The sequence below is a fragment of the Phaenicophaeus curvirostris genome, chromosome 1 (genome assembly GCF_032191515.1).
Source record: "Phaenicophaeus curvirostris isolate KB17595 chromosome 1, BPBGC_Pcur_1.0, whole genome shotgun sequence".
Lineage (NCBI taxonomy): Eukaryota > Metazoa > Chordata > Aves > Cuculiformes > Cuculidae > Phaenicophaeus > Phaenicophaeus curvirostris.
Genome location: NC_091392.1, coordinates 26,910,425 through 26,934,564, shown reverse-complemented (window position 1 = coordinate 26,934,564; position 24,140 = coordinate 26,910,425). Strand labels below are relative to the sequence as shown.

At 38.8% G+C, this 24,140-nt stretch overlaps 1 protein-coding gene across 4 annotated transcripts in view; it reads left to right on the top strand.

The window, feature by feature from the left end:
* MDFIC (MyoD family inhibitor domain containing) overlaps positions 1–24,140 on the top strand; it is a 53,971-nt gene that overhangs the window by 9,760 nt on the left and 20,071 nt on the right. For 3 of the 4 annotated variants that reach the window (XR_011336902.1, XM_069851067.1, XM_069851076.1), the window contains exon 3: positions 5,451–5,573. The exons of the other annotated variant lie outside the window; for it this stretch is intronic. Coding sequence is in view for 2 of the 3 variants with exons in the window: in XM_069851067.1 (XP_069707168.1) it covers positions 5,451–5,573 (123 nt within the window). In the remaining variant the exon portion in view is untranslated. The remainder of the gene's footprint in view (positions 1–5,450; positions 5,574–24,140) is intronic. 4 annotated transcript variants of the gene reach the window in all.

Genomic DNA, 24,140 nt, shown 5'->3' with positions numbered 1-24,140 from the left:
TCTTATCATTACTCTTATTCACCTAACATGAAAACAGTGTTATCAACAGAACACAGACTGTAGTATTCTTAAGGCTGTCCTCATGTGTGGTTGGTTGTACCTGCACCTCTAGAATAAGTAAAAAAAAGTTTTGATCCCATCACCAGCTATCTGTTATAAGGGAATAATCAAGAAATCCATTTGTACTAAAACTGAGACCTGGTGCGCATTCAGGCAAAACCCCCAAATAATTAATCAGAACACCAGAATTTGTCTGTTTTCAGTGCTGTAGTGCATCAGAAGAGATGTGTGGAAAAGTCAGTCTTAAACATTGCTTAAAGTCTGCTGTTTCTAAAGCTTCATTGTACTGTCTGGCTTGGACAAAGTTAATTTCCTTCATAGCAGCCCCCTGTGATGCTGTGTTTGAGATCTGTGACTAAACCAAGGTTTCTAGCACACCAGTGGTTTGGCTGTGACTGAGCAGTACTTGCACGGTGCCAAGGTTTTCTGTTTTCCCACTCTCTCCCCTCAGTGAGTGGGCTGGTGTTGGACAGGGTGTTGGGAGGAGACACAACCCAGACATGTGGCTCAGGTTGACCAGAAGGATGTTCCATGCCATGTAATGTCACACTCAGCAATAAAAATTGAGGGGAGGAGTCTCTGGGGGAGGTAGCCATTGCTTAGAGATTGGCTTGAGCATCGGTCTACTTGTGGGAGGTGGTGAGTGATTGCCTTGAATCACTTGTTTTATTTTTAATTCCTCTTCCCTTCACTTACTGAACTATGTCTCAACCCACAAGTTTCTTCACTTGTGCTCTTTGTCTCCACTTGTCCAGCTGAGGGCTGGGGAGGGAATGAGTGGCTGTGTGGTCCTTGGCTGCTGCCCAGGGTCAGCCCACTGCACTCAGAGAGCAGGGTGTGCTTGGAGATGAGCTGCTCCAGTGGGTAATTCTGAAGTACAAAGTAAGATATCAGATAAGTATTTGATGTCACTGGTGTAGGTTTCTGTTATGGATTTTAATGGGGAGGTCTTCTTATGAATTCAGTAGATCAAAGAACAGGTGCTCAATTAATGTTAATTGTTGTAAATTTCCTATCAAAATTGTTTGGTGTTCAATTGCAACTTCAGGGATTTTTACTTTTTAATAGTGCCTCTTACTTCTTTCTTGTTAACTCTTAATATTGTTTACATGCCTTTTACAGGCCATTTACCATATCCAGCTAGAATAATAAAAGTAAACATGTAAAATACACATACAACCTATACAGTAAAAATAAAAAAATTAAGAAGACACCTAACAGAAAACAAGCAGAGGAATGAAAACTAAGTCCCTATGAATAATGATGACTGATTATATTCTGCATTCATTCAAATTTATTAGATCAAAATGTAATGTAGAACACTGAGAGTCCCATAATACTAAAATTGTTTCCTTAGAGCCATTCATTGTTTACTATGTGAAATAGTAGATCTGTGCAAAGTCCTATCCTGTACAAGAATCATAGAATTGTAGAATGGTTTGAGTTGGAAGAGACCTTAAATATCATCTAATTCCACACCTCCTGCTAGATCAGGCTGCTCAAGGCCTCATCCAAGCTGGCCTTGAACACTTCCAGGGATGGGGCATCCATGGCTTCCCTGGGCAACCTGTTCCAGTGCCTCACCAACCTCACTGTGAAGAATTTCCTCCTAATGTCTATTTTAAATCTACCCTTCTCCAATTCGTAGTAATTTCCCCTAGTCCTATCACTATGTTCCTTTGTAAAGACTCCCTCACCAGCTTTCTAATGCACCCCCTTCAGATACTGGAAGGTCAGTAGTTCCCAGGGTCATCTTTTCTACCCTTTTAAACATGGGCACAATGTTACCCTTCTTCCAATCACCAGGGACTTCCCCTGACTGCCCTGACTTTTCAGCTTGTTTGTGGCTACTCTTAAGTGACAGCTCTTCACACTCCATCCATTCCCTGATACAGAGGGCAATGCCTCCACCCCTCCTTCCCAGTCTGTTCCTTATGAACAGTCTGTAGCCATTGATAGCCACACTCTAGTCATGGGATTCGTCCCACCAAGTTTCAGTGATGGCAACTAGATCATAGCTTTCTAGTAGCACAGTAGTTGCCAGCTCCTCCTGTTTGTTGCCCAAGCTGTGTGCGTTCGTACAGAGGCACTTCAGCTGGGGTGTTGGCTGCATCACTTTCTTAGTGGAACACCCTTTATTTCCTTTAAGGTGTTCTGCAGAAGTTTTCTCCCTGACACCTACTACCTCAGGAGCCTCCCCCTCATCTCCACAGGACTTCAGCTGTGCCATGGCATACCCGGGGGCAGCAGGTAGAGGGCCCATGCCATCACCCGAACCCTCCAACCATTGTGCGTTCTCCCGCAGCTTGCCTGATGTTACTCCCCTCCCCCTTCATATCTAGTTTAAAGCCCTATCAATGACACCTGCAAGCAAAACCCCTCCTCCTGCATTGAGAAAGGTGGCTTCCATCTGATACCTGTAAACCTGATGCCGTGTAGACCATCCCATTGTCAAAAAATCTGAAGTTATTACATTGACATCAGCTACGGAGCCATGTATTAATAGACTGGTCCTGTCTGATCCTTACAATGTCACCACCTGTTACTGGAAGGAGAGAGGAGAAAATCACCTGGGCTCCAGATTCCCTCACCAGCTGTCCCAAGGCCGTAGAATATCTTTTAATCACCCTTGGGCAATGTACTGCAGCTTCATCGCCTCCCATGTGGAACAGCAGTAACGGGTGGTAGTCTGATGGCTTTACTAGACTGGCGAGTTGCCTAGCAATATCCCTTACCTGAGCTCCTGGGAGGTATTAGACTTCCCTGTGAGTAGAGTCTGCTTGACTTATTGGACCCTCTGTGCCCCTCAGCAGAGAATCTCCTACAACTATTACTTTCCCTCCTTGCGGCAGTTGTAGTAATACGGGGTGTGTGGGGGGGGTGTTGTTCTGGTCTTGGCCTTTCTTCTGATGTAGGCAAGTCATCACCCACTTTTCCTCTGGTTGATCTTCCACAGCTGGAGTCTCATATCTGTTGTGCAGAGGCACTTGGTGAGGTGTGGGTAAGGAAGGTTTCTGCCCTGTTGGTGGACTTGCTTCTACTCACATCTCTTTAAGTCCCTGCCTGTATCCCAGTGGAGGAAGGATACTAAATCCCTTTGATCAGGGGCTTTTACTGGTGTCTGCCTCTGTTCCTGTAGCAGGGAGCTCAGGTTTTGGTTCCACCAGTCTGTCTCTTGCTCTGACTCCTGATGCTCCTTAGCCTCTCTGCTTCCTCTTGCAGCTCTGCCACCAGGCTGAGGAGGCAGCTGCTGGGACCAAGAGTCAGGAGCTGCCTGCCTCTCACTCCCTGTTGTAGGGTTCCCTCAGTCTGCAGAGCACGTCATCTACCTCGATCTAGCGCCCGGCTGCAGCACTTGCCATGTCTGCTGCAGTATCTCGCTGGTTGAGAAAATTGTATACAGTAACTCTCCAGTTTTGTACTACCACTGCAGGGCAAATATTGTTGTAATCTTGGTGTTAATGCAGTAAAGTAATTTAAAAGCAAAATCTCTTAAAATAGCTCATTTAAGCTTAGTGTGCATGGAAATCAGAGTGTACAATGCTTTCATTTCTTTGACAGTAGCTCTTCCTGAGAAGCTACTTATTTTCATTCAGACTATTTCAGGGTACTTCTCAGACACTTTTGAAACACATTTGCACCTAAATACCTAACTGCACAGTCAAATCATTGTACTGCAATACAGTCAGATTTGTACCTGATAGATTTCAGGTAGAGATAATTTATATCTAATGTATGTCAAAGGGATTGAAAAAATCTGGGGATCTTTTGGCTGGGGTGAGTATCTAGGTGAGATTAAGTCACCAGGGCAAGATGCAAAACTTACTGAAGTCAATGGGTATCTTCCCAGTCACTTCAATAACTTTAGGGCAATCCCAGTGAAACAGTTCATCGCAGGATGGACATGAGGAAATACTCAAAAGTTGTTGAAGAGCTGATGATAGGAGAGAGGGCTGAGAGGTAAGTGAAGTACCACAGATGTAGTTGGGTCAGACGTTTCAGAGGCAGAAATTAATAGAAGGGGAGCAGCAGTGCTTGAAGGCACATGCTACTATACATACAATATGGCATATATTATTTTGAGTGATGCTCAGTGCCTCAGTTTAATAGGGTGGATAACAAAGGCAGAAAGTTAGGATTTAAAATCAAACTGCTATTGGTTACATAAAGAAACTAACCTTTAATATGTCACAGGAGCAGTAAGTGATTTTTCTGTGTCCCAGGAGTGGAATCATTGCTTTACTAGAGGACATGGTATCATTGCATTGTGAGAAGTGGTGTATAAATGCATTCTTATTTGAAACAAGTAAATAGACCTAACAGGCTAAATGCATTCTTATTTGAAACAAATAAATAGACCTAACAGGCTTTTCAGCAGTTGCTTGTTTAAATTTACTATAAATATTAAATGTTGTACGTGTACTCAAAAAATACTCAAGACTGAAAACTTAATGTTTTACAGATCCCCCTAGTAAGTGATATAAACTGATAACTTGTCACTGTGAGTAATGAACCAAGTAATTCTAGACTTGGAAATGTTTCCTTGAAGGACAGTTGGAAAAACGTGTAGCAATCAAAAAGTGAAAGATTTTTTTGTGTGTGTTTTTGACTATTAAAACATTAATGACAGTGAAAATGAAAGCTGTCACTTACCCTGATTTGAGAAAATGCAGGTCTCCATATGTTAACTGGTGAAATCATCAAACCAACAAGGTCTGCTATCTTTTGAAATAAGCATAAGAATCTCTCAAATAACCTTACCATGAAAATTTTCCTGTATCTTGTATATACTTGGACAGAAGAAAGCATTTTTCTTTTCGTCATAGGCTAAACTTTGGCTTTTATTCAGAAATGGCTTTTAAAGGGTGTTTTTTTTCAACAAAAACTAAGTAACTGTGTCAGATTTCTGAATTTCTGTACTAATCAGTTTTTAAATTCCAACAATATTTGTCTTTACTTATATGTTCAAATGTAAATAACGGAGAACAGACTTTTGTGGAATTTTTGTGTTTTTCATGTGCCAAAGCCACATGTACATGGGCAAAGAACCAATGTGATAAAGTGATTTAAAGTTTTGTCTGAAAATTTTGTGGAAGGTAACCAAATGTAAACAAACTCAACTATACCTTGTAAGAAAGCTGCTGAGTATTATTTTGCATGATTAAATACAATATGACTAAAAAACTTTCTTAAAGTTGGATTGTTTTGATCTGGATAAGAAAACAAATTGAAAATCAGCTTTATTATTTGCAAGGAAACTACATGAGATGCTATTACAAGCTATATTTTATGCTCTCAGTATTAATTTTCAAAGGTGAGTTTTGTTCACTTGGAGGAAAAATACCATAGAAACTAATACCTTAAAATTTCCTTTGACTTAAAAAAAACAGACCAAGAGAATACTGCGACAGGAGATAAAGACTTAAAGCAGCCTTCCAGTAACCGAAGTACAGAACCAGAGATACAAGACAAGCCTGTCTGGGGAAATCACACTGATGGTGACCTCATCAGAAGTAAGTATTTCCAGAACAAATTGCTGCTAACTTTCACTGTGTAATTGGATACTGCCTGTTGACTTAGTTAAATATTTGTCAAATGCAATCGTGTTGCAACTAGAGTTCATGCCTACCAAATTTATTTCCCAGAATAATGCCTGTTAGCGTACATAAGCAATAAGTTAAAAGAAAAGTGTGATTTGAGGGGTGCAATATGGTATAAACCTCTGTAGCATTGCTATTTTAAAGCTTTGATGTTATATTTTTCTCTTATCATTCACAATGGGATCTGTATATTTAGTAGGCATGTGAGCTGCAGCGTACCCCTGTGCAGAGTGTCATTGCCTTTAATTTCTCTGGTTATGCATTAAAGCAGCAGAGTAAACTACGCTGAGAGCAGGTGTGTCCAGATGCACTGAGCGCTTGTCAGATATAAGTTTATAAAGAGTTTTTAATCCTAAAGTAGTTATTCCATTCAAAACTAGAAGAATGTTGTAAGACAAGGTTTTAGACCTGTGCAATGGAACTGTGTTTTTTTTTTTAATTAGTTTTTACAAGTCCAAATTCCTAGTGTATGTCTTGCATGCTTTAAAGCACAAAATGGTATGCAGGGTTATTCCCATTTTTCTGTCTTGAATTGAAGATCATATGCTGTCCAAAAGATCATCCACAATTGCACCCTCCTGAGGCAGAAACATTTCTGTCAACTGCCAGAGCTAATACTGCTTTAAAACTCTGTGAATGCCAGAACGTTAGTTGCTCAAGGGAAGGGCAGCATGAGAAACTGTTCTCTAATTATAGGGTGTAGTCAGAAAGCAAATGGACTAAATATGGAGTGGTGCTCCAGCTTTCCGAGGCTGTTGTCTGACGACATACTTTGGGGTCAGTCTGTCTTCATGCTGAACACGTACTACATGATACAGAGTGGGGTAAACTTGTATTTCTGAACCCGTCGTTGTCGTAACTGGTGATTTTCTCTGGAGCTGTCTATTATTTTTAGGGTGTTTTTGTTGTTGTTGTTTTTAATCTTATCTATACAAACAATTTCTCCTGAACTTAGTGTTAGCATTTGAAGTTCTTTTCAAATCTTAGTTAATCCTTGTTTCTAAATAATGAATCCTGGTAAATACTTTATACCCTTAATATATTGAATAGTTACCTAGATCCTTCATAGAAAACCTGAATTTAGCATGTCAGATATCTATCTGACAATTTTAAAGTAATTCTTAAAGGGCTATAAAGGGGAAAACTGTCCCGTACAGCTTGAGAGTTTACTTAATCCCCAAATATTATTATTTTAGACCTAATTATCTCTGGACAAGCAATTGCTTTGTGCTTGTGTTGAGGACATACGAAGGTGCATATGACATCCGCTGCTTTTGGAACAACCTTCTTCTCATTCCATCTTCCTAGAGGCTTCCTTATTCCCAGACCTATGGGAAAGTAGATTTATTTTGTAGCAGTTGGCATCATGCCTGAACTACAGAGGAAAGAACCAAAGACAGTAGGGTGGTGCTGTGCTTCCTCTGATCTGTTGACTGCAACAACATAGTACAGTGGCTACACTGGGGAAGTGGGAGAGGAAAAGGTAAATTTTTCAATATAACAGAAATTGCAGCAGATTATGCAAGGCCTTGGCAGTGAAAGAAGGGTAGTCTTCATAGTTATATGCAATTGTATGTCTCTGTGATGGGAGGGTTATCTGAATTAAAAATGTAACAGGAAAAAGGGTAAAGATGGGATAAAATGATGCACTTCTCTGGTATGTATAGCTGTGCTCTTCCTGGTGTCACTAGTAATTTTACCTTTGACTTTGTGAAAAGCAAGTTTGGGTGAAAGCTTGAAGTTTCTAAAGCTCTTAGTCTTAATAGAATTTTGTATACTAGTGACTTTATTATGAGAGAAGTTTAAGTAGCTACTGTGATGCAGTCCTCCCTTTGTTTCAAATTCATGGGTTTTTTTAACCTTCAATGTTCCTACTGCCAAAGTCTTCTAGAGGGAGGAAATAAAAGCAGTGACATTAAAGCAGCTTCGTTTTCTTCTTTTTTGGGGAAGGGCTGTAGCTATGAGTAGGGAATTCTATTCTTAAAAAAACCTGAGAAACAGTGTTTGGCTCTATTACAAATACTTATTATAGCTGGCAAAAGTGTCACAACTTTTGATATACCTGGTAACTGAAGCTTGAAAAGTCAAACAAGAAGAGCAAAGAGAAGGTTGTTTATCACAAATATTACTTAGGTATTTTATCTTAAATAACAAGTGTCAAAATATTACAGAATATTGCATACTGAAAGAAGCTTGACATTAGAAATGAACTGTTTTGATCATTACAATCTACTTCAAAAGTGTTTCTTCAAATTGTTTTTGACAGGGCATGCTTTAATTTTCTCTGGTATTAATAACTATTTGTCACTATCCTAATGATTCATTTTCTTTTTCCCCCCCTGCAGATTGTTTTCCACCCCCACAGTTGATACATACTGTATTTGTGATTGCTTTAGTTTTCACTTTATAAATGTTTCCAGTATTTAATTTCCAAGGTTTTCCTTGTTTGCAGCTGTTTTATCCTGCTGTTATATGGAAGTAAATTAATCAGTCAGTTTTATTGGCACACTAACAATGAAGTCCAGTGTGAGAGACTTTGTATGACTTCATTATGTATGATTTGCACTTGTGAACTCAGTTTACCAGGCAACATCGGTAAACTAAAATGCTTCTCCTGTTTTCCACAGTAGGATGTTTTCAGTTCATCTTGCCCTGACTCTGCAGTCCTTTTCTCTAGTCCCATTTTTTTAACTCTCTAGTTGATGAGATTTCCCCCAGATTAGCCCCTTTCCCACCTTCTTCAGAACATCCCTTCTTTCCTTGGATGCAAGTGTTCATAATATCCCTTGTAAATAGGTAATCTTGGGGAAATTTTCAACCAAGGAATTAATCATTGTTGAAAAGAGCTTGAGAGTCATGGCAGAATGTTAGCTTCCACTGCACCACTGCTTCAAAAGGTTGCTGTATACTGACATGTAAACAGGGAAGAGCCAAATAAGAAGAAAAAGGTTATATTACCTTTCAGTATTAAGTGTTAATGCACTTGCACAGCTGTTGCTGGAATACCGCGTTCAGTTGGAGAACGTTCGTAGGAGAACCACAAATATCTCAGGAATGACTGGAGTAGTTGAAAACATGTCTTATTGTGGAAAAACTCTTGGAGTTTAGTGTTAGGATTAGTGTTTTAGTGTTAAGGAAGAGGATAAATAGGGGCTTGCTGTGTCCCTAAGGAGCACGATACTGTAAGAAGATACCAAGAAGGCTAATGGCATCTTGGCTTGTATCAGAAACAGCATAACCAGCAGGTCCAGGGAGGTTATTCTCCCTCTGTACTCGGCCCTGGTGAGACCGCACCTCGAATACTGTGTTCAGGTCTGGACCTCTCACCACAAGAAGGATATTGAAGCTCTGGAGCGTGTCCAGAGAAGAGCAACAAAGCTGGTGAAGGGGCTGAAGAACAAGTCTTATGAGGAGCGGCTCAAGGAGCCAGGGTTGTTTAGCCTAGAGAAGAGGAGGCTGAGGGGAGACCTTATTGCTCTCTGCAGCTACCTGAAAGGAGGTTGTATAGAGGAGGGAGCTGGCCTCTTCTCCTTGGTGTCAGGTGACAGAACAAGGGGGAATGGCCTCAAGCTCTGCCAAGTGAACTTCAGGCTGGACGTAAGAAAAAAACTTTCCACAGAAAGGGTCCTTGGGCACTGGAGCAGGCTGCCCAGGGAGGTGGCTGAGTCACCATCCCTAGAGGTGTTTAAAAGACAGGTGCATGAGGTGCTGAGGGACGTGGTTTAGTGGTTGATAGGAATGGTTGGACTCGATGGTCCTGGGGGTCATTTCCAACCTTGTGATTCTGTGATTCTGCGATTCTGCAATGATCAGGATTTTGCTAAGACAATTCTTCAACTGTAGCAGGCAAAGGGAGAACTAGATGTAATACTGAAATTTCACTTAGACTAGAAATAAGGTGTACATTTTTTAACGGAGTATTGAAGAATGGGAAGAACTGCCAAATACTTGATGTGTTTAGGTGTGTTAAATTGGCCTTACTCTTCGCAAAGTAGCCATGGCTATCCATATCCTCAATTTTAGACCGTGATTAAGGGAGAAACTCTTTTCCATAATGATTCCCTCAAGCTGGAATAACCTTAGATTTTTTCATCTCAGGTATTCATCAAGGCAATGTCGAGACCTATTCCTTTCCCTTCACAAACATACACATATTTTGTGTTTTACTTTAGGCTGTACAGGCTTTGCTTTTCAAAAGCTCCATAGAATAGCTCCATCTGCTTTTCCTCCTTCTTCAGCAGTATATTTTAAATATCTGCAAATATCTTCTGCTTATCTTCATTGTGTGATCTGGTGGCCTGTAACAGAGTTGTTCTGCTTCTGTTACCGCTCACCTTTGGCAAGTGAGGAAGAGTGGATGTTAAAACATGCAGCAGTGTAACCTGTGGCAATAGGAATGAAGCCACAGGAGTTTTTGCTGCTCCATGTTACCACAATGCCTTGCTTTGTTCTTTGGGAAAAGTTGGGTTTTTTCCTCTATTAAAAAAAAGTCTATAAAGGTGGATTTCAGGATATTTAGGTAGAATTTTTACAGGGGGTATTAGGTTATCATCAGTGTGTGCTGTTACTTAGGGGAGGGAATGTTTAGGAGGAAGAAAATAACCAGTCTTGAACACTATGTGCTTGTGGAGATTTAATGTCCTTTCCAGTTCTCAAGCAGGACCTTAGCTATGTGATATTTAAGAAAACAAAAAACACCTACCATAGATCCAAATTGTCATGAATAATTGATTGATAATAATCTAATTCTCAAGATTAAATACCTAAAATATGCCCATGTTTTACAGACAGAAAGGTCATTGCTATCCATCATTTCCTAGGTGGAATTGCCTCTTTTTTCTCCGTGAAACACCCTCCTGATAGGAGTGGTTCTTCAGAGAGAGAGTTGCTTCATTCAGCTCTGTGGGGATTAAACAATGTTACATGTTTGTGTGCCCATTGAAAAATTTATTAAATTCTTCTTAATTGTGTTTTGTTTTATTGAAATATACACCTAGGTATTTTTATCATTTTCTTTACTATATTTTTATGTTGACATTTTCACTTTACCCAACTATTTATTTAATTCTAATGTCTGGAGATTCCCTTTTCCTTCTGGCTGAGGGAGTAATTTCTGTAGTTTAAATTACGTAGTTTGGGACTTTTTTCTCAACAAGAAGGAGATAAACTGCTATTCTCGTTCTTTGCTATTAATCCAAATATCTTTTCATGGCTAGCTTATAGCACACAATCATCTTACTATTATTGTGATTTCAGATGACTGTGTTTATTCTGTCTAAAAAATAGTGCAAACTGCGTGAGATAACTTCAACGGTGCTCTTCAAAGCTAGATAGTATGACAGACTGAGTCTTCTTGCAGTGTAACTGAGTGTGTGAGTACAGAAATCGTGCAGAATAGATTAATGGAAATTATTACAAATATATTGCTGAGTCTAAAAGATCTGTTCTTTTAGTTAAAGAAGCAATTTATGTATAACATATCCAGGTATAAAAAGGTGTAAGCCTATGAATGAGAAAAACTTTAATCAGTTCAGTACTTAAATATGGGAATGCAGTATTTGATATTTAGATCCTTCTCTGAAAAAAATAAGTGTTTGAGGAACCTGGCCAGTAGAAGTAATGGAGGTGTGAAAGACCTCCCTGAGAGGTCCTCTCCCAGAGAGATTTTCTCATCCTGTACCCAGCAGAGAACTAGCCTGTGTTACTTCTGGTTTTCCTCTTGACGTGCCAGATCTCTTAGTACTTCTGTTCCAAAAGTCCTCAAAAAACTTGTCTCATGCTGGTTGAGGAAGAGGCTGATGGGTTTTTAACTTCTTCCCAGCCAGCTGTAAGGTTGCTTATATCACATACATTTTACAAGCATGTCATAAAGGTGACAGTGAAAATTATGCTGTTAGACAAAATTTTGGAATTCAGTTGGCTCGAAGGCAGGCCAGTGTGTTGTGCATCAGTAGTACTAGGGCCTGTGAAGGACCCATTGGTTTACTCCTACTGATGATACATCGGTTGAAGCTGAGGAAAAGAATGAATAATAGTGCTTTTACAGTAGGCCAAGGAATACAAATGGGAAATTGGAAGCCAGTGCTACTAGGATACCAAGAGACCAAAAATTGTCAGTATTCCATATAAACTACTCCGTTTGCAGCGGATGTACATATTCACAACTGGAGCTCATGTTTGCTACTGTTCACCTGAGTCTTGATGATTCAGCTGGGATTGTTTAGATTTCCCTCCCCCTTTTTTTAATCAATAATGATGATGTAGTCTTTCCAAGCTGTACTTGGAAGACTTCTGCAGAAAGATAGGCCTTTTCTTGCTGAAAGTGTATCCGTCTTCTTGTCATTTTGATTTCCCCTAGGAGTTTCTGGGATCATACCTCTTGTCTGAGACAATTTTTCATCCAGGAAATTTCACACCTCATTGTTGCACAACAATAGCATTTTCATTTAATTTTTATTTAATCCTCTCTTAGACAGAGAGGCATTTTCACACATAGATGTATCTTTACATGTACAGTCTGAAGAGTTTAAGACTGGGTCTTCGGGTTTTCAGTGTTTACAGAAGCTGTGGAACAACCCGAGCGTCAGTGAAGTTCGTAGTCCCAGACATCTAAACAGACTGCTGTGGTATGCAGATATTTTCTGTGTAGCCTCTCCCTTTTGACTCTAGGTTGAATGTGTTGAAGCAATGCAGTTAATGGTGGACAGCAATAGGTAAAGAATTTATATATTCTGTGGTGACTCCACATGGAGAAATAAACTTCTTGCTGTTGTTGATCCATTTACAGAACAGTAGTCAAACTTCAATGAGAACTTCAAACTGCACCAGATGACCATAAGATAGATGCGTGTACTCTGCATATCACTAGTTGCCAGAATTACCTGGAGCCTTTCATTTTCTGTTTTACCTTGCTTCTGACTCTCAGAACATCATCTGAATTTATGGTCTGAGGCTGAGAAAGTTTGGATGGCAGTAATCATCAGTACCAGACAAAGGTGAAGTTCTTCAAGTAATGTGACAATTACTGTGCTTGCTGTGTTTGAGCCTGAAGTAAATTGTATCTTAATTTCAGAATATTTTCCTTTCTTGTATTGGTACTGTCTCAGAATTAATGTGCTGTTATGCCTAGATGGAAAAGAATATTTATATTCTTTTCTTGATTAGTTCCTTGTATAGGGGGGAAAAGTAAAATGTATTTGTAGTGGTTCCTTAAAGAGGAAGAGTAGTAAAACTGACTGCATTCTAGTGACTTAGTGTGGTTTCAGTCTGCTATTTTCAGTACTGACGGTATTCAGTTAGCCATTTTTAGCAACGAAAACACCAAATTACTAAGTGCCTGAAAGTATCATCATTCAAGTTGTGCTTTTAGGCACCTGTTTTCTGGCAAAAATGTCTTGAACATAAACCTTGGCAAAAATTCTTCTAATTTTTCTCATTTTAAATTTTAATTTATATTTACTGTCATGTATGTGGAATGCTTGGACTAATTTTATACAGCTGAAAAGTAGTACAGTATATTGTGTGTACATGAACATAATAAAATTAATTCTTCAAAATTTAGACAAAATAGCTTTTAGTCTTTTGACTTCTGTATTTACTGGTAAAAAAAGTGAAAGATGAATAGGGCACATGATAACAGCAGAAGGCTTAGCTAAGTAGTTATGGTTAAACTTTTTTCTTCTTTAAATAGCTATTCAGATAAAAGAAAGATCTAGATACTACTTACTTGTTCTGCATTCATATCTGAAGTGGAAACGTACCCATGAGTACTTTTCCGTGAAGATATTTTTGTAAAGTGCAAGGAAAAACAGGTGCCTATAACCTATTTGCATGTTGTGATGTTTTTTTGTGTTCCCTTAAAAAAAAAATTCTGCATGATCCAAACCCAAAAGATCCCTCTGAAAAACATTCACATGTCAAACATCTGTGCTCACCCAAGGTGTTTCTAATATTGGTTTTGTTAACACATTATAATTTAAGAGAATTATGAATTATTTGCCACCTGTGCCTTAACTGTTTTTAAACAGACTGTAGTGTTCTGGCATGTGAGAAACGTGGTTTTGTATGGACACTGCTCTTGAAATTGTCATCTTGAAATGCAAACCCACAGCATTTTATACGAGAGCTTTCAAATTCTGAGTTTCATGTCTGAACCTATGAAAATTAGACGCCTAAATTTTACTTCTAAATCTGTTTCCCTCAAATTCCATGCAGTATCTTGGTTGTCATGTTTTTACTTTAATCTGAAGCTATAAATATTATGACACTTTTTCAGAGAAAGTTGTAAGACTTAGCAATGCTAATGTTAATAACAGCAGAATTTCAACTGAGAGACTTATTTCCCATTGCCGAGGTTCCTAAAGTTTAAGTGAATTTTATTGATTTATGGCTCAGACTTAAGATTGTATAATGTTTGCATAAAATGTTATGAAGTTTGCTTTTGAGACAAGTCAAGCAGAGCAAACTGTTAGGCAAGCCTATAAAATATGTGCCCTATGAGTCAGATTTGACCTTCGGGGCAAGTTTGTGCCCCTGAGAGAAAGCACAAGCCATCTGCCCATTTCTCGGCAGAGCAAGAGCAAGCCTGTCTTCAAGTCTGGCAGCTACGAAATACGTCTTTCTTCAAAACCAGAACTTAGTCAGTTAGAAGGCATGTACCTTTCCCCATCTTCCTTCTTTATTAGGACAGTTGTGTACTTTACCTCCATTCCATAATTTGCAAGTTGAAATAAAATTCACATTTTAACAGGAAAGCAATGAAAGATTGCCACATTGACCAAAAATGGCCATAAGAGTGATGTCAAACCAGAGTGAACGTCTTTTAGGTCTGTAGAATCAGAAATACGGGAGTTTAGTGAACAGTACTCCTTTTACTTGAAATTCAAAATGAAGGAAACGTTAAGTTTTGGTGAGAAGACCTGGGTTCAGCCTGCCTACAAAAGTTTGTCTGAGGTTTTCATTGAACTGTTATGAAAAATACTTGGATGGTGAGGCAGGGTATGGAGCTAACTTTGGGTAATGCACATGTAGTTTTCATATATGTAATTTTATTAAATTACATCAGCTCATTTAGCAGTATAGTATTTCCTAGCTATTTGCTTTAAAACTGTGGTCTTATAAAGTATTTCCCTACCTCAACAGATATTCTTTTTAGTGTGTGCTGAATTTAGAGGTAATAGTCAGTATCATATTTATAATGTAAAATCAATATTGAGAAATATGGGAATAGCTCTTTCAGCAAACTACACACTAATCACAATAAATGATCTAGCACTGTACGTTTATGCATCTGAAGTAGTTATAAAGATGTACATGTTTCAGAACAGTCTTCAGCTATACTGTGAACTGGTTTGTGCTGGATCAAGACTCGTAAACTTGAAACTAGTGTGAGTTTTACATTTACAATAAGACAATGTTTAACTTCTAAAAGATAGCAAGGAGAAAAAACCCAACACACAACACAGTTTTAAAAGGAGGAATTCTGGTAAAATCTTCCCCTTCTCATTCTTTTCCTTTGGATGTTACTTTATCTACTTCTCTGCCCACTGGATTTTCTGATTCCATGTGTGGGGTAGCCTGAGGACTCGATTCCCTACAATTCAACGGACAAATTCAATCTTAACTTTAAATAAATCACCATTTGGTTTTGACCATTTGTATATTACACAGCATCCTCTACCCTAGACCTATGAGAAGCACAAGCTAATGGGCAAGCCTCATTTGTTGTTCTCTGCTCTCTGCTTGAACAACAGAAATAATCTGACAAAAGCTTTCTTCCATTGTCGCGCCTGCATCCTTACCAGGGTTTCTGCTGTGATAGCTGGAATAGGGCAAGAAGTTTAGGTCTCCTTATACATATTTTGTTAGATATTTGTGGAATGGGCCCTTATGGAAAAGGAGACAAGACATTTTGAATGAAGGCAGGAAAGGTTCCCGTAGAATAATCCACCTTTCCCTCAAAATTTAAACTCAGAGTTAGAAATCAGTTTTACAGTGACTATAGCAGAATGGCATTTGGAAGTTTTAATTATTAAAAAAGAAATCCTTTACAAATTCCGGTAATTTAGGAAGAAAATAAAGGAATAAGAGGTACGAGTTGGTCATGTGGCACAAAGAGAAGTGGTAGCTATCATGGTAGAGTCAAATGTTGAGGTATGTTCTCATTTTTAATAAACTGTGCTGTGTCCTTTTTCCCATGTTTATTTTATAATGTAAAAAATGAGAGAAAAGACTGATACATATCTATTATAGTTACTGTCTCTAAGCCCTCTTTCACTTCCTATGTGGATCGTTTTCTCTAGGTCCCTCTTTTTGTTGTTTCTTTGTTTGAACAATCCTTTTTCCCATTTCCCCACTTCCCCACTAGTATGTGTTTAAGCTATTTTGTAAGTAGCCATGAACGTTCTTATTAGAATGAGTATTTTGACTGTTGCAGAATTAACAGTAAATTAAACATCGTGAAAAAGTACTGTGTATTCAGCGAAAAAAAAAAAAAAAAGCCCAAGTCTTAAATATTGCAACACACCTAAAATCTCAGCTTATGGAGTCACGTGATTATGTGAGATTTAAATTATTATGAAATAAACAAAAAATTAGCTTGGTTCAGGTATGTAGCTGCTGACAAAAGCTGATAGTTAAAGATGCAAAATTGAGAATATCAATAAAATGTATGTGTTTAAAAATAAAACACTGATGATTTTTGAGCACTGCCACTCTATACAGAAACAAAGAATTTTGTCTAAATGATCATAATACTAATTAAACGTAAGGTAGTGAGTTGTTAATTCCAGCAGCCTAAAAAAATGATAGGGCACAATAAAATATAGCTAATTACTGAAAGAAAAGTAAAGAAATGGTGCTGGAATTAACTCCAAGTGGCAGGGCTATGGTAGCAGCACAAATACAGTGGCAGATGGCATGAATCTTTAGTAGACTGGATAAGGGTCAAACCCACGGCAGTTCTGTCCTTTTGTCAGTTGTTTGAATGATTTTCTAAGATCTTTTCTGTTCAGGGCCAAGAAATACAAGCAGTGAGGCTGAGATGTTTCCCAAGCATGAAACAGCTGCGCAGCACAAAAGGCAGCAGTTTGGCTCACCCATCACCAGCCTGCTTGAGCTGCTGTTGCTGATTATGATATGAATGCTTTTGTGGGGCTGAAGGCTTGTGTAAGCTGCGGAGGAAGGTTGTTTGCATGTGATGTAGTTGCTGTCTTTGCTATCAGAAAAGGGTTGCTGCTGTACTTGGATCCTTTTTCGTAAGAGGAGGTTCCAGCCTCTTAGAAGCTCCTTTGTAAAAGGACAACCCCCCCCCCCCCAAACAACTGTAAATTCTAATGCTTTCACTTAAAATGCTGTTTCTTTTCTGTGAAATCCTTCAGTTCATTTGTAAAACCTCTTAATATGTTTTTCAATGTAAAAATGGACACTTCCAGTATTGTGAGTAACCTTGACATAGCAGATTTCACTGCTGTATCTGCACCCCATGTAAAAGTAGTCGTGATTAATGTACAGAAAGATTTTCTTTTTCTCCATATATAAAGGGAAGTATGTCTTCTAAATAAGACAAAACAAAAGGTCTTAAGTAAAAAGATCCTTGCTGCAAGAAGCTCTGATTCAAAGCATGGGCCTTGTCTGAATTTAAATGCTAGTTGAAAGTATTTTTAAAGAAAAGATGAACTAAGTAAATTCCAGTGGGACAAATAATGCAGTTTTATAAGTTGAAAGAAATATCTTTTGTTTTTTTAACAAAATATGAAAATCATTCCATATGTAATGTTGAATGCTTTTAAACATGTTGGAGTAAGAATACACCCTTTCTGTATGTCAGCGATAAAAAACAGTGCTGCAATTCAATCAGTTCTGCAGTACAAAGACTTGGAGGTGCTACTGGCCTAATAGTGCATTGAAATCGTTTGGGCACAATAATTCCATAGAGATTTATATCTTGTGTCATGAACAAAGTGGAGAATCAGAATTGTACCTCAGTTGTGAGACGAAAGAAAAATTTTTACAGGTAATTTCATCCCATTAAGACAAATTACTTGTTTCGTCAGATAATCTGGTATTTTCTCTTTTTTAATAATGTATTTGTTTCTCTAAATATTTTTGCTTGTGGCTGTTGGTCACTGGTATGACATTGTATTTTTCTAGCCAGACAGATTTGTAACTGTGTAGCTCAGATAAAAGAGCTTTCTTGTGAATTATTTGAGCAGCTTACACTTTGCTTCCTTTCAGGAAACTAAGTGCATCATTTTTACAGGAAGTTTGGTCTTCACCAGACGTGATCAGCAATCTGACTTTTGCACTGCTCTAGTGGGCGTGTGCGTAAGCAGCAAGCAAAAACTCCTTTAACATGTTATTTCTTTTTACCATATTCAATTCAAATAATCGAGGTCACGTGTAATAGCTTGGCCAAGATGAGTGAGTTTGTCCAGCTGAGTCAGAAAGAGGACTTCCTAGATAATTTCTGCAGTAATAAGCAAGTAAAAACCGTATTCCTTTGTGCTAAGTATCAGTGACAACAGTTAAATGTTAAACACATTCAGCTTTGAATTGAACACAGAAATCTCTTCGTTGATAAATTTTTCCCTTCTAAAATACATAATTGCCTTTCCCTTCAGCATATAAAACAACTATTTTAGTGTAAGACGAATTGAAGCTGCCTTTGGGGTGGGAAAGTGCAATGAGAAGAGATGCAGACTTCAGTCCGTAGAATCCAGAGTTTTGAATCTAGAGAAGGATAAATGAGAATTTTGGGTTTTCAAGGAGTCTGATAAAATTCTCATTTTCTGGGTCATCCTGATGGCAAGCTGTTGCATTAATGGCATAGTGAAGCCGAAGAGCCAGCTTTGGTTATGGCAGCTCTGCCTGGACTTTCTGTGTATTAATCAAAATCTCTTGGTAACCTGGGGTCCCTGGAGTGCTTTGGGATGGAGAAGCCCCGTTTATCCAGCCTAGGGACATAGTAGGCCGGTGGATTGATTACATGAGTCCTGTGCCCGTCTCCTAGACCCTGCTTCCCATGACAGAATTCCCGTGGCTGAAGGACATCTGTAGCAGAGACTAACCTTTCTCAGTGTGTTTACTGCCTGTGCAGATATATGTTGCTTCTCTTTCTCCCCACACTTGGCTTTTTTTCAGGATTGAGAAAAAGGTGGACACTTGCTGCACACTCGGCTACATTTCCACGTTTTTTTCTCCTACTGGAAATCACTCATTAACTATCCAATCTGTAGTAACGACAAGCTGGGTCATGAAAAGTTATTATTGTGGACCTCAAGTCCTCGCCCTGCTTTCTGACACAGAATTTCCATTTTCCTTCATGCTTCTATTGCTAAATGTGGCAGATTTTTGGCCTGGGCTCCAGGAGCCTCTCTGACTTTGAGCGGAAGGGAAACTGTTGCTTCAGCACTAGATCACTGTATAAGTACAATTTGTTCATTTCATTTTATTTCGGTGCTTATTAACCACTTATTTATCATTTAATTCCTTTCTTGTGAAATTCGTAGCAAATACTTCAGCTCTAGTGGGATTTTACTTACGATTTTTTTTTTGTTTCTTCTTCCTTACTCTTTTCTGCCCTAACAGACTGAAGAGGCTCAGCTCACTATGTATTTTTTCCCTTTCTACCTCCTTCCCCTCCAGTGCTGTCTTCTTCTAGGTGGTTGCTATCTGCTCTTTTTTCTTTTGATGTTTTTTGCCCTACTATTGTTTTAATAATGTAAAATCCCAAGTTTTAGCCTGTTCCTTGTGGTTACTGCCCATTTGCTTCTCCTGTTCCATTTTCCTTGCAGCTGTGCTTTCTCTCTTCCTTTGGTTTTCTGGTGCTTGAAATCAACTGATGCCAAACTTAGCATCGGCTCTCGGTTACAAGAAAGAAACAGAGAGAAAATAAGTGCAGCAAAGGGATGAGAATCTCAGTTATCAATGTATGTCATACTGTTTTTGCACTGGTGTTCTGTGTTTTCCTGCTACCTTTTTACATTACTCTCACTTTGTTGCGATCATTCTGGTTTTACTCCTCTATTTTTTATTTCTGAGTTTTGTTAGTTTTGTTAATTGTAACCTTGGGTACTACTTAACAACTATAGAAATGACAGAAGAAAGCACTGAGAGCAGGGGGGCAGATTTACGCTTGAAGTGAAGCACATTTTGTAGTCTTCTGAAATTTTGTCACGTTACCCGAGTGGAGGACTGGTAATCAGGGGAGCAGTGAGCATTAAAGAATTGCTCATTCCAAGCATTTGCCTTCACTTTATTTTTAAAACCAAGTAGTGCCAGTTTTTATGTATATTAGTATGAGTTTAACTGAACACTGAGTTTGTCATGTGAAAATTCACGTATCTATGGCCACTGGAGAATAAACCTGACCTTTGAGTATTTTCTCACTCAAAGGTGAATAGCTAGGGCTAGGCTGAGAAGCCAGGACTGCTGTTTGCTTCACCACCCCAGATTCTTTCCTGCAGTGAAAGTGTGTAGTTTGCCAGTGGTTGTTGGGGTTTTGAGGAAGGGAGCAGGAGATGCTGGAGCCAAGGGAACCTGTTCATACACTCACCCAGGTTACAGCTGATAATCGCTGAGGTTATCTCTCCTGTCCAGTACATCCTGCTTGGCTGCTTCTGAGGCAGTACCCAGCAAGTGATATCCTGTTGTTTGTAGCTTCTCTTTGATGTTTATTATTTGATTTGGGAACAAGTAACACAATGGTGAGGGGCAGTAAAACTCTTCCAAGTATTTGACTTAAGATCCATGGGACAACACCAGTGCATCTATATGCACTGGTATAACCATTTGTTGTAATAGGCACTTATTCCATAACTGCTGTAAGTGTCACATCAACAGCTTGCGTTACTTTTTTTGAGTCTAGCAATAAATTATCCTTCCTTTTAAAATTAAAGCTCAAGAAGCAAAGCATTCTGTTCTTAGTGAGGTGGCATTGTATTGGGTTGACACCTTTTTGTATCCTCTGTAGGTTTTGGGGACTGTGTTAATTTTTACTAAATCTGTTGGGTTTGCATGGCAAGGTTTTTGTAGTGGGGGGAGCTGCAGGGATGGTTTCTGTGAGAAGCTGCTAGCAGCTTTCCTTGTGTCCAATAGAGCCAATGCCAGACAGACCCATCACTGGCCAAGGCTAAGCCCATCAGTGATGGTGGTAGCACTTCTGGCATAACATATTTTAAAAGGAGGAAAATAAAAACCTGCGCAACTGCAGTCACAGAGAGGAGTGAAAAACAACTCTGCAGGTACCAAGGTCAGTGAAGAAGGAGGGGAAGGAGGTATTCCAGGTCCAGAGTAGAGGTTCCCCTGCAGCCTGTGGTGAAGACCATGGTGAGTCAGGCTGTCTCCCTGCAGCAGGAGCAGGTGGATGCCTGAAGGAGGCTGTGACCCCATGGGAAGCCCAGGCTGGTGCAGGCTCCTGGTAAGACCTGTGGATCTGTGGAGCGACAGGTGTCCATGCTGGAGCAGGTTTGCTGACAGGACTTGTTACCCCATGGGATACCCACACTGGAGCAAGCTGTTCCTGAAGGACTGCACCCCATGGAAGGGACCATGCTGGAACAGTTAATGGAGAACTGCAGTCTGTGGGAAGGACTCACATTGGAGAAGTTTGTGGAGAGCTGTCTCCCGTGGGAGGGACCCTGCGTTGGCACAGGGGAAGAATGTGAGGAGAAAGGAGTGGCAGAGGCTTGGATTTTTTGTGGTAAGCTACTGCTGCTTGTTCTCAAGAAATTAAAAACTGTATACTGCTGTAGGAGCTATGTCACTTCATGTAGATGTGACTTAACAATCATTACATTATGCGAATCGTCTTTATTTCTAACAATATTATGATCTAGCAAGAATTCTCATCATCAAAATTTATCATCGATCCCAATATTTTCAATCTCACAAAAAACATTGCTAGTAATTGCAAGATTTATGTATGATAAAGAAGGTGAATTAGCTGATAATCTAATGATAATAAGACAAAAGGATATTTGGATTTTGAGATAGTTATTAAGAGATAGATAATCAAAAATGTTTAGGATTTACTTAGTTCAGCAATAATTAAAAGTTTGCTATTGCGGTCATTAAAAAAATCAGCAGACATTTCTTCATTTTGAAAAGAAAGATCCAGAAAAATGATTTGTAAATAGAGAAATTCACTCCACTTTTCAGTGGGAGTGCCTGTCAACTTTGTAAACCTCTGACTACCAGCAGTTTTTATGCTTCCCTGTGGTAACTGCTTCTTTCTGGGTATGTCAAGGACATCTTTATACAATTCCTGCAGCCCTTCAAACGGTGTGTAAGGTCCTGCAGTGCCTTCCTTTGGAAGCACTGCAGGTGTCTTTGCACAGATTTAAGAGTGCTCTTGGCACCTTCTTGTGCACTTGTATTGCCTTCTCAACCCATAAACACACATGCTCACATGCGTTTGCCATTCTTGTCAGCCTTTCCCCAACTGAGAGCTGATGGGATAAAATGTCTTTTCCCTTTGTCCCCTGCCAGCTCCATTTCTGTTATACCTGGATATGTTCTCAGACGTGTTTTAACAAGTGATCTCAGTATGGGTCCTATAAAACTTGTACCAGCAATTTTACTAAAGTATTTTCATTACAAAGGGCATTCTGTTTCATAGTAATATATTGTATTCATTTTGAAGATATCCTCATGTCTTGCAAGAAGTGATTCAGAAAAAGTGGTTGATGCTGTTAGTTGGCACTTTGTTTTCCTTGTAAAGTCAGCATGGTATAAAAAATTCAGTGTAAAAAATTGATTTTAAAAGATAGATTGTACCTTGATGGTACCTTGTTATTTAGTTAATGTATGCCTTCTGTGATATGGAAGCTGCAGTATGTGCTATTTATGTCCTAGAAAATATTCAAAAATAATTGCTGACAAAAGCCACTTCACAGGTTGACTCAGAGGTACATCTTGTAATCTGAATGTTAATATTCCAGATAGCTAGGCAGAGAAAACTATTGATGTAGTTTTAGCATCTATGTAGAGACTAGTCAGGATTTTAGTTAGAAAAGTGGGGAGGGAGAGAGATGGAGATTTGAGTTCTCCCAGTTTCACTGAAATTTTATGTTTACTGAGCATGTGAATGCACATGATTTTTAATATTTTTGAAAAGGTAGGATTTTTTGCTAGTCAGTTTGAAATGTTTCCTTTTATATCATAGTAATTTATATCTTTTCCAGAAGCAATTAGGAATCACCTTAATTTTACTCTAGAATCCTGGCAGCTCCCTTTTTTTTTACTGTGCAATCCACGACTACCTTTCATATACTTTATTATTCCCCTCAAGCCTAGGTCTGTGTTACGAAGAAGTATTGACAAAAAACAGAGGTCTGATTCTTACCTCCCTTGCATATGGACTCTTGTGTGGTCCACACAGAGTGAGTAGGTGCAGCTACCACTGAGATCAAACAATTTCCTAAGCTCAAATTAGCATATAGAACTTAGCTTTCAGCGTTAATGGATCCAAGCAGGACCTCTGTATATCCAAAAAACAGTTCATCCCTCTTATTGTGGTTGCAACTGTTTTGGGAGGCAGACAAGTGTCTGGGATATTTTGAACTGAAATAATACTTCATATTTTCTCAATATTTGAAAATGCCAAAGGTTATATTTTTTTATACCCAAGAGTCATGCATTTTTATTCCTCCCTAGTTCACCTGAAAAAATATTGCTTCTGTGGCCTGATCTGATGTCATAAATGAAGTAAAACAGCATTCTTGCCTCTCTGGGTGTGCAGTCAGATGACCCAGGCTGCTAACTGGAAAGTTTTTTTTTCCATTGGTGGCACTGGCCAGCCTAGCAAATACCACGGGCATCTGTATCAGTGGCCTTGGAATTGCTTTTGTTGTGATTAGGCTATTAATTAGCTGTCTCAATTCTTCTCTCCCTTCTGATGTTTATTTTTTTTTTTATTCACTTAGACTCTGAGGACCCTGTATTCCATGTATGTTTGTTTTTTTGTTTTGTTTAAAATCCCTAATGATAACTTAGGCTGTCCTCTTTTGGTTAAGAGTTTCCCTGTGTTGACATACATTTTTCTGTCAAATGCATGCATCAGGACTTTTCTCCTAAGAGTAGCTGTTATTTTGCAAGTTGTAAACAATGTATCGTCAGTATGCATATGCACCTGCATATTCATTTATACTGTGCTATGGATTTTGCAGTCTGAATGAGAATATGCAGTTTTGATGGATTTGAAGTAAATGTTTAGTACTCGAATATTTATTCGCCAGATAGTAACCTCACAATTAAATTATTATGTAAAGTCAGTTAAATAGCAGCAGAAGTTATTGTATTCAAGGCCCACTTTGCAAGGAAACCAATGACAAGGAAGCAGTGAAACACGCTAATAGATTATGTGCTATAGCAATATATTGCCTTTTTATTGCTTTTCCACAGGCAGCAGATTCATGTATAGTTATTACTAGCTACATTATCTGCTAGTTTTCTATCAAAAAAGATTCAGTCTGTTGAATC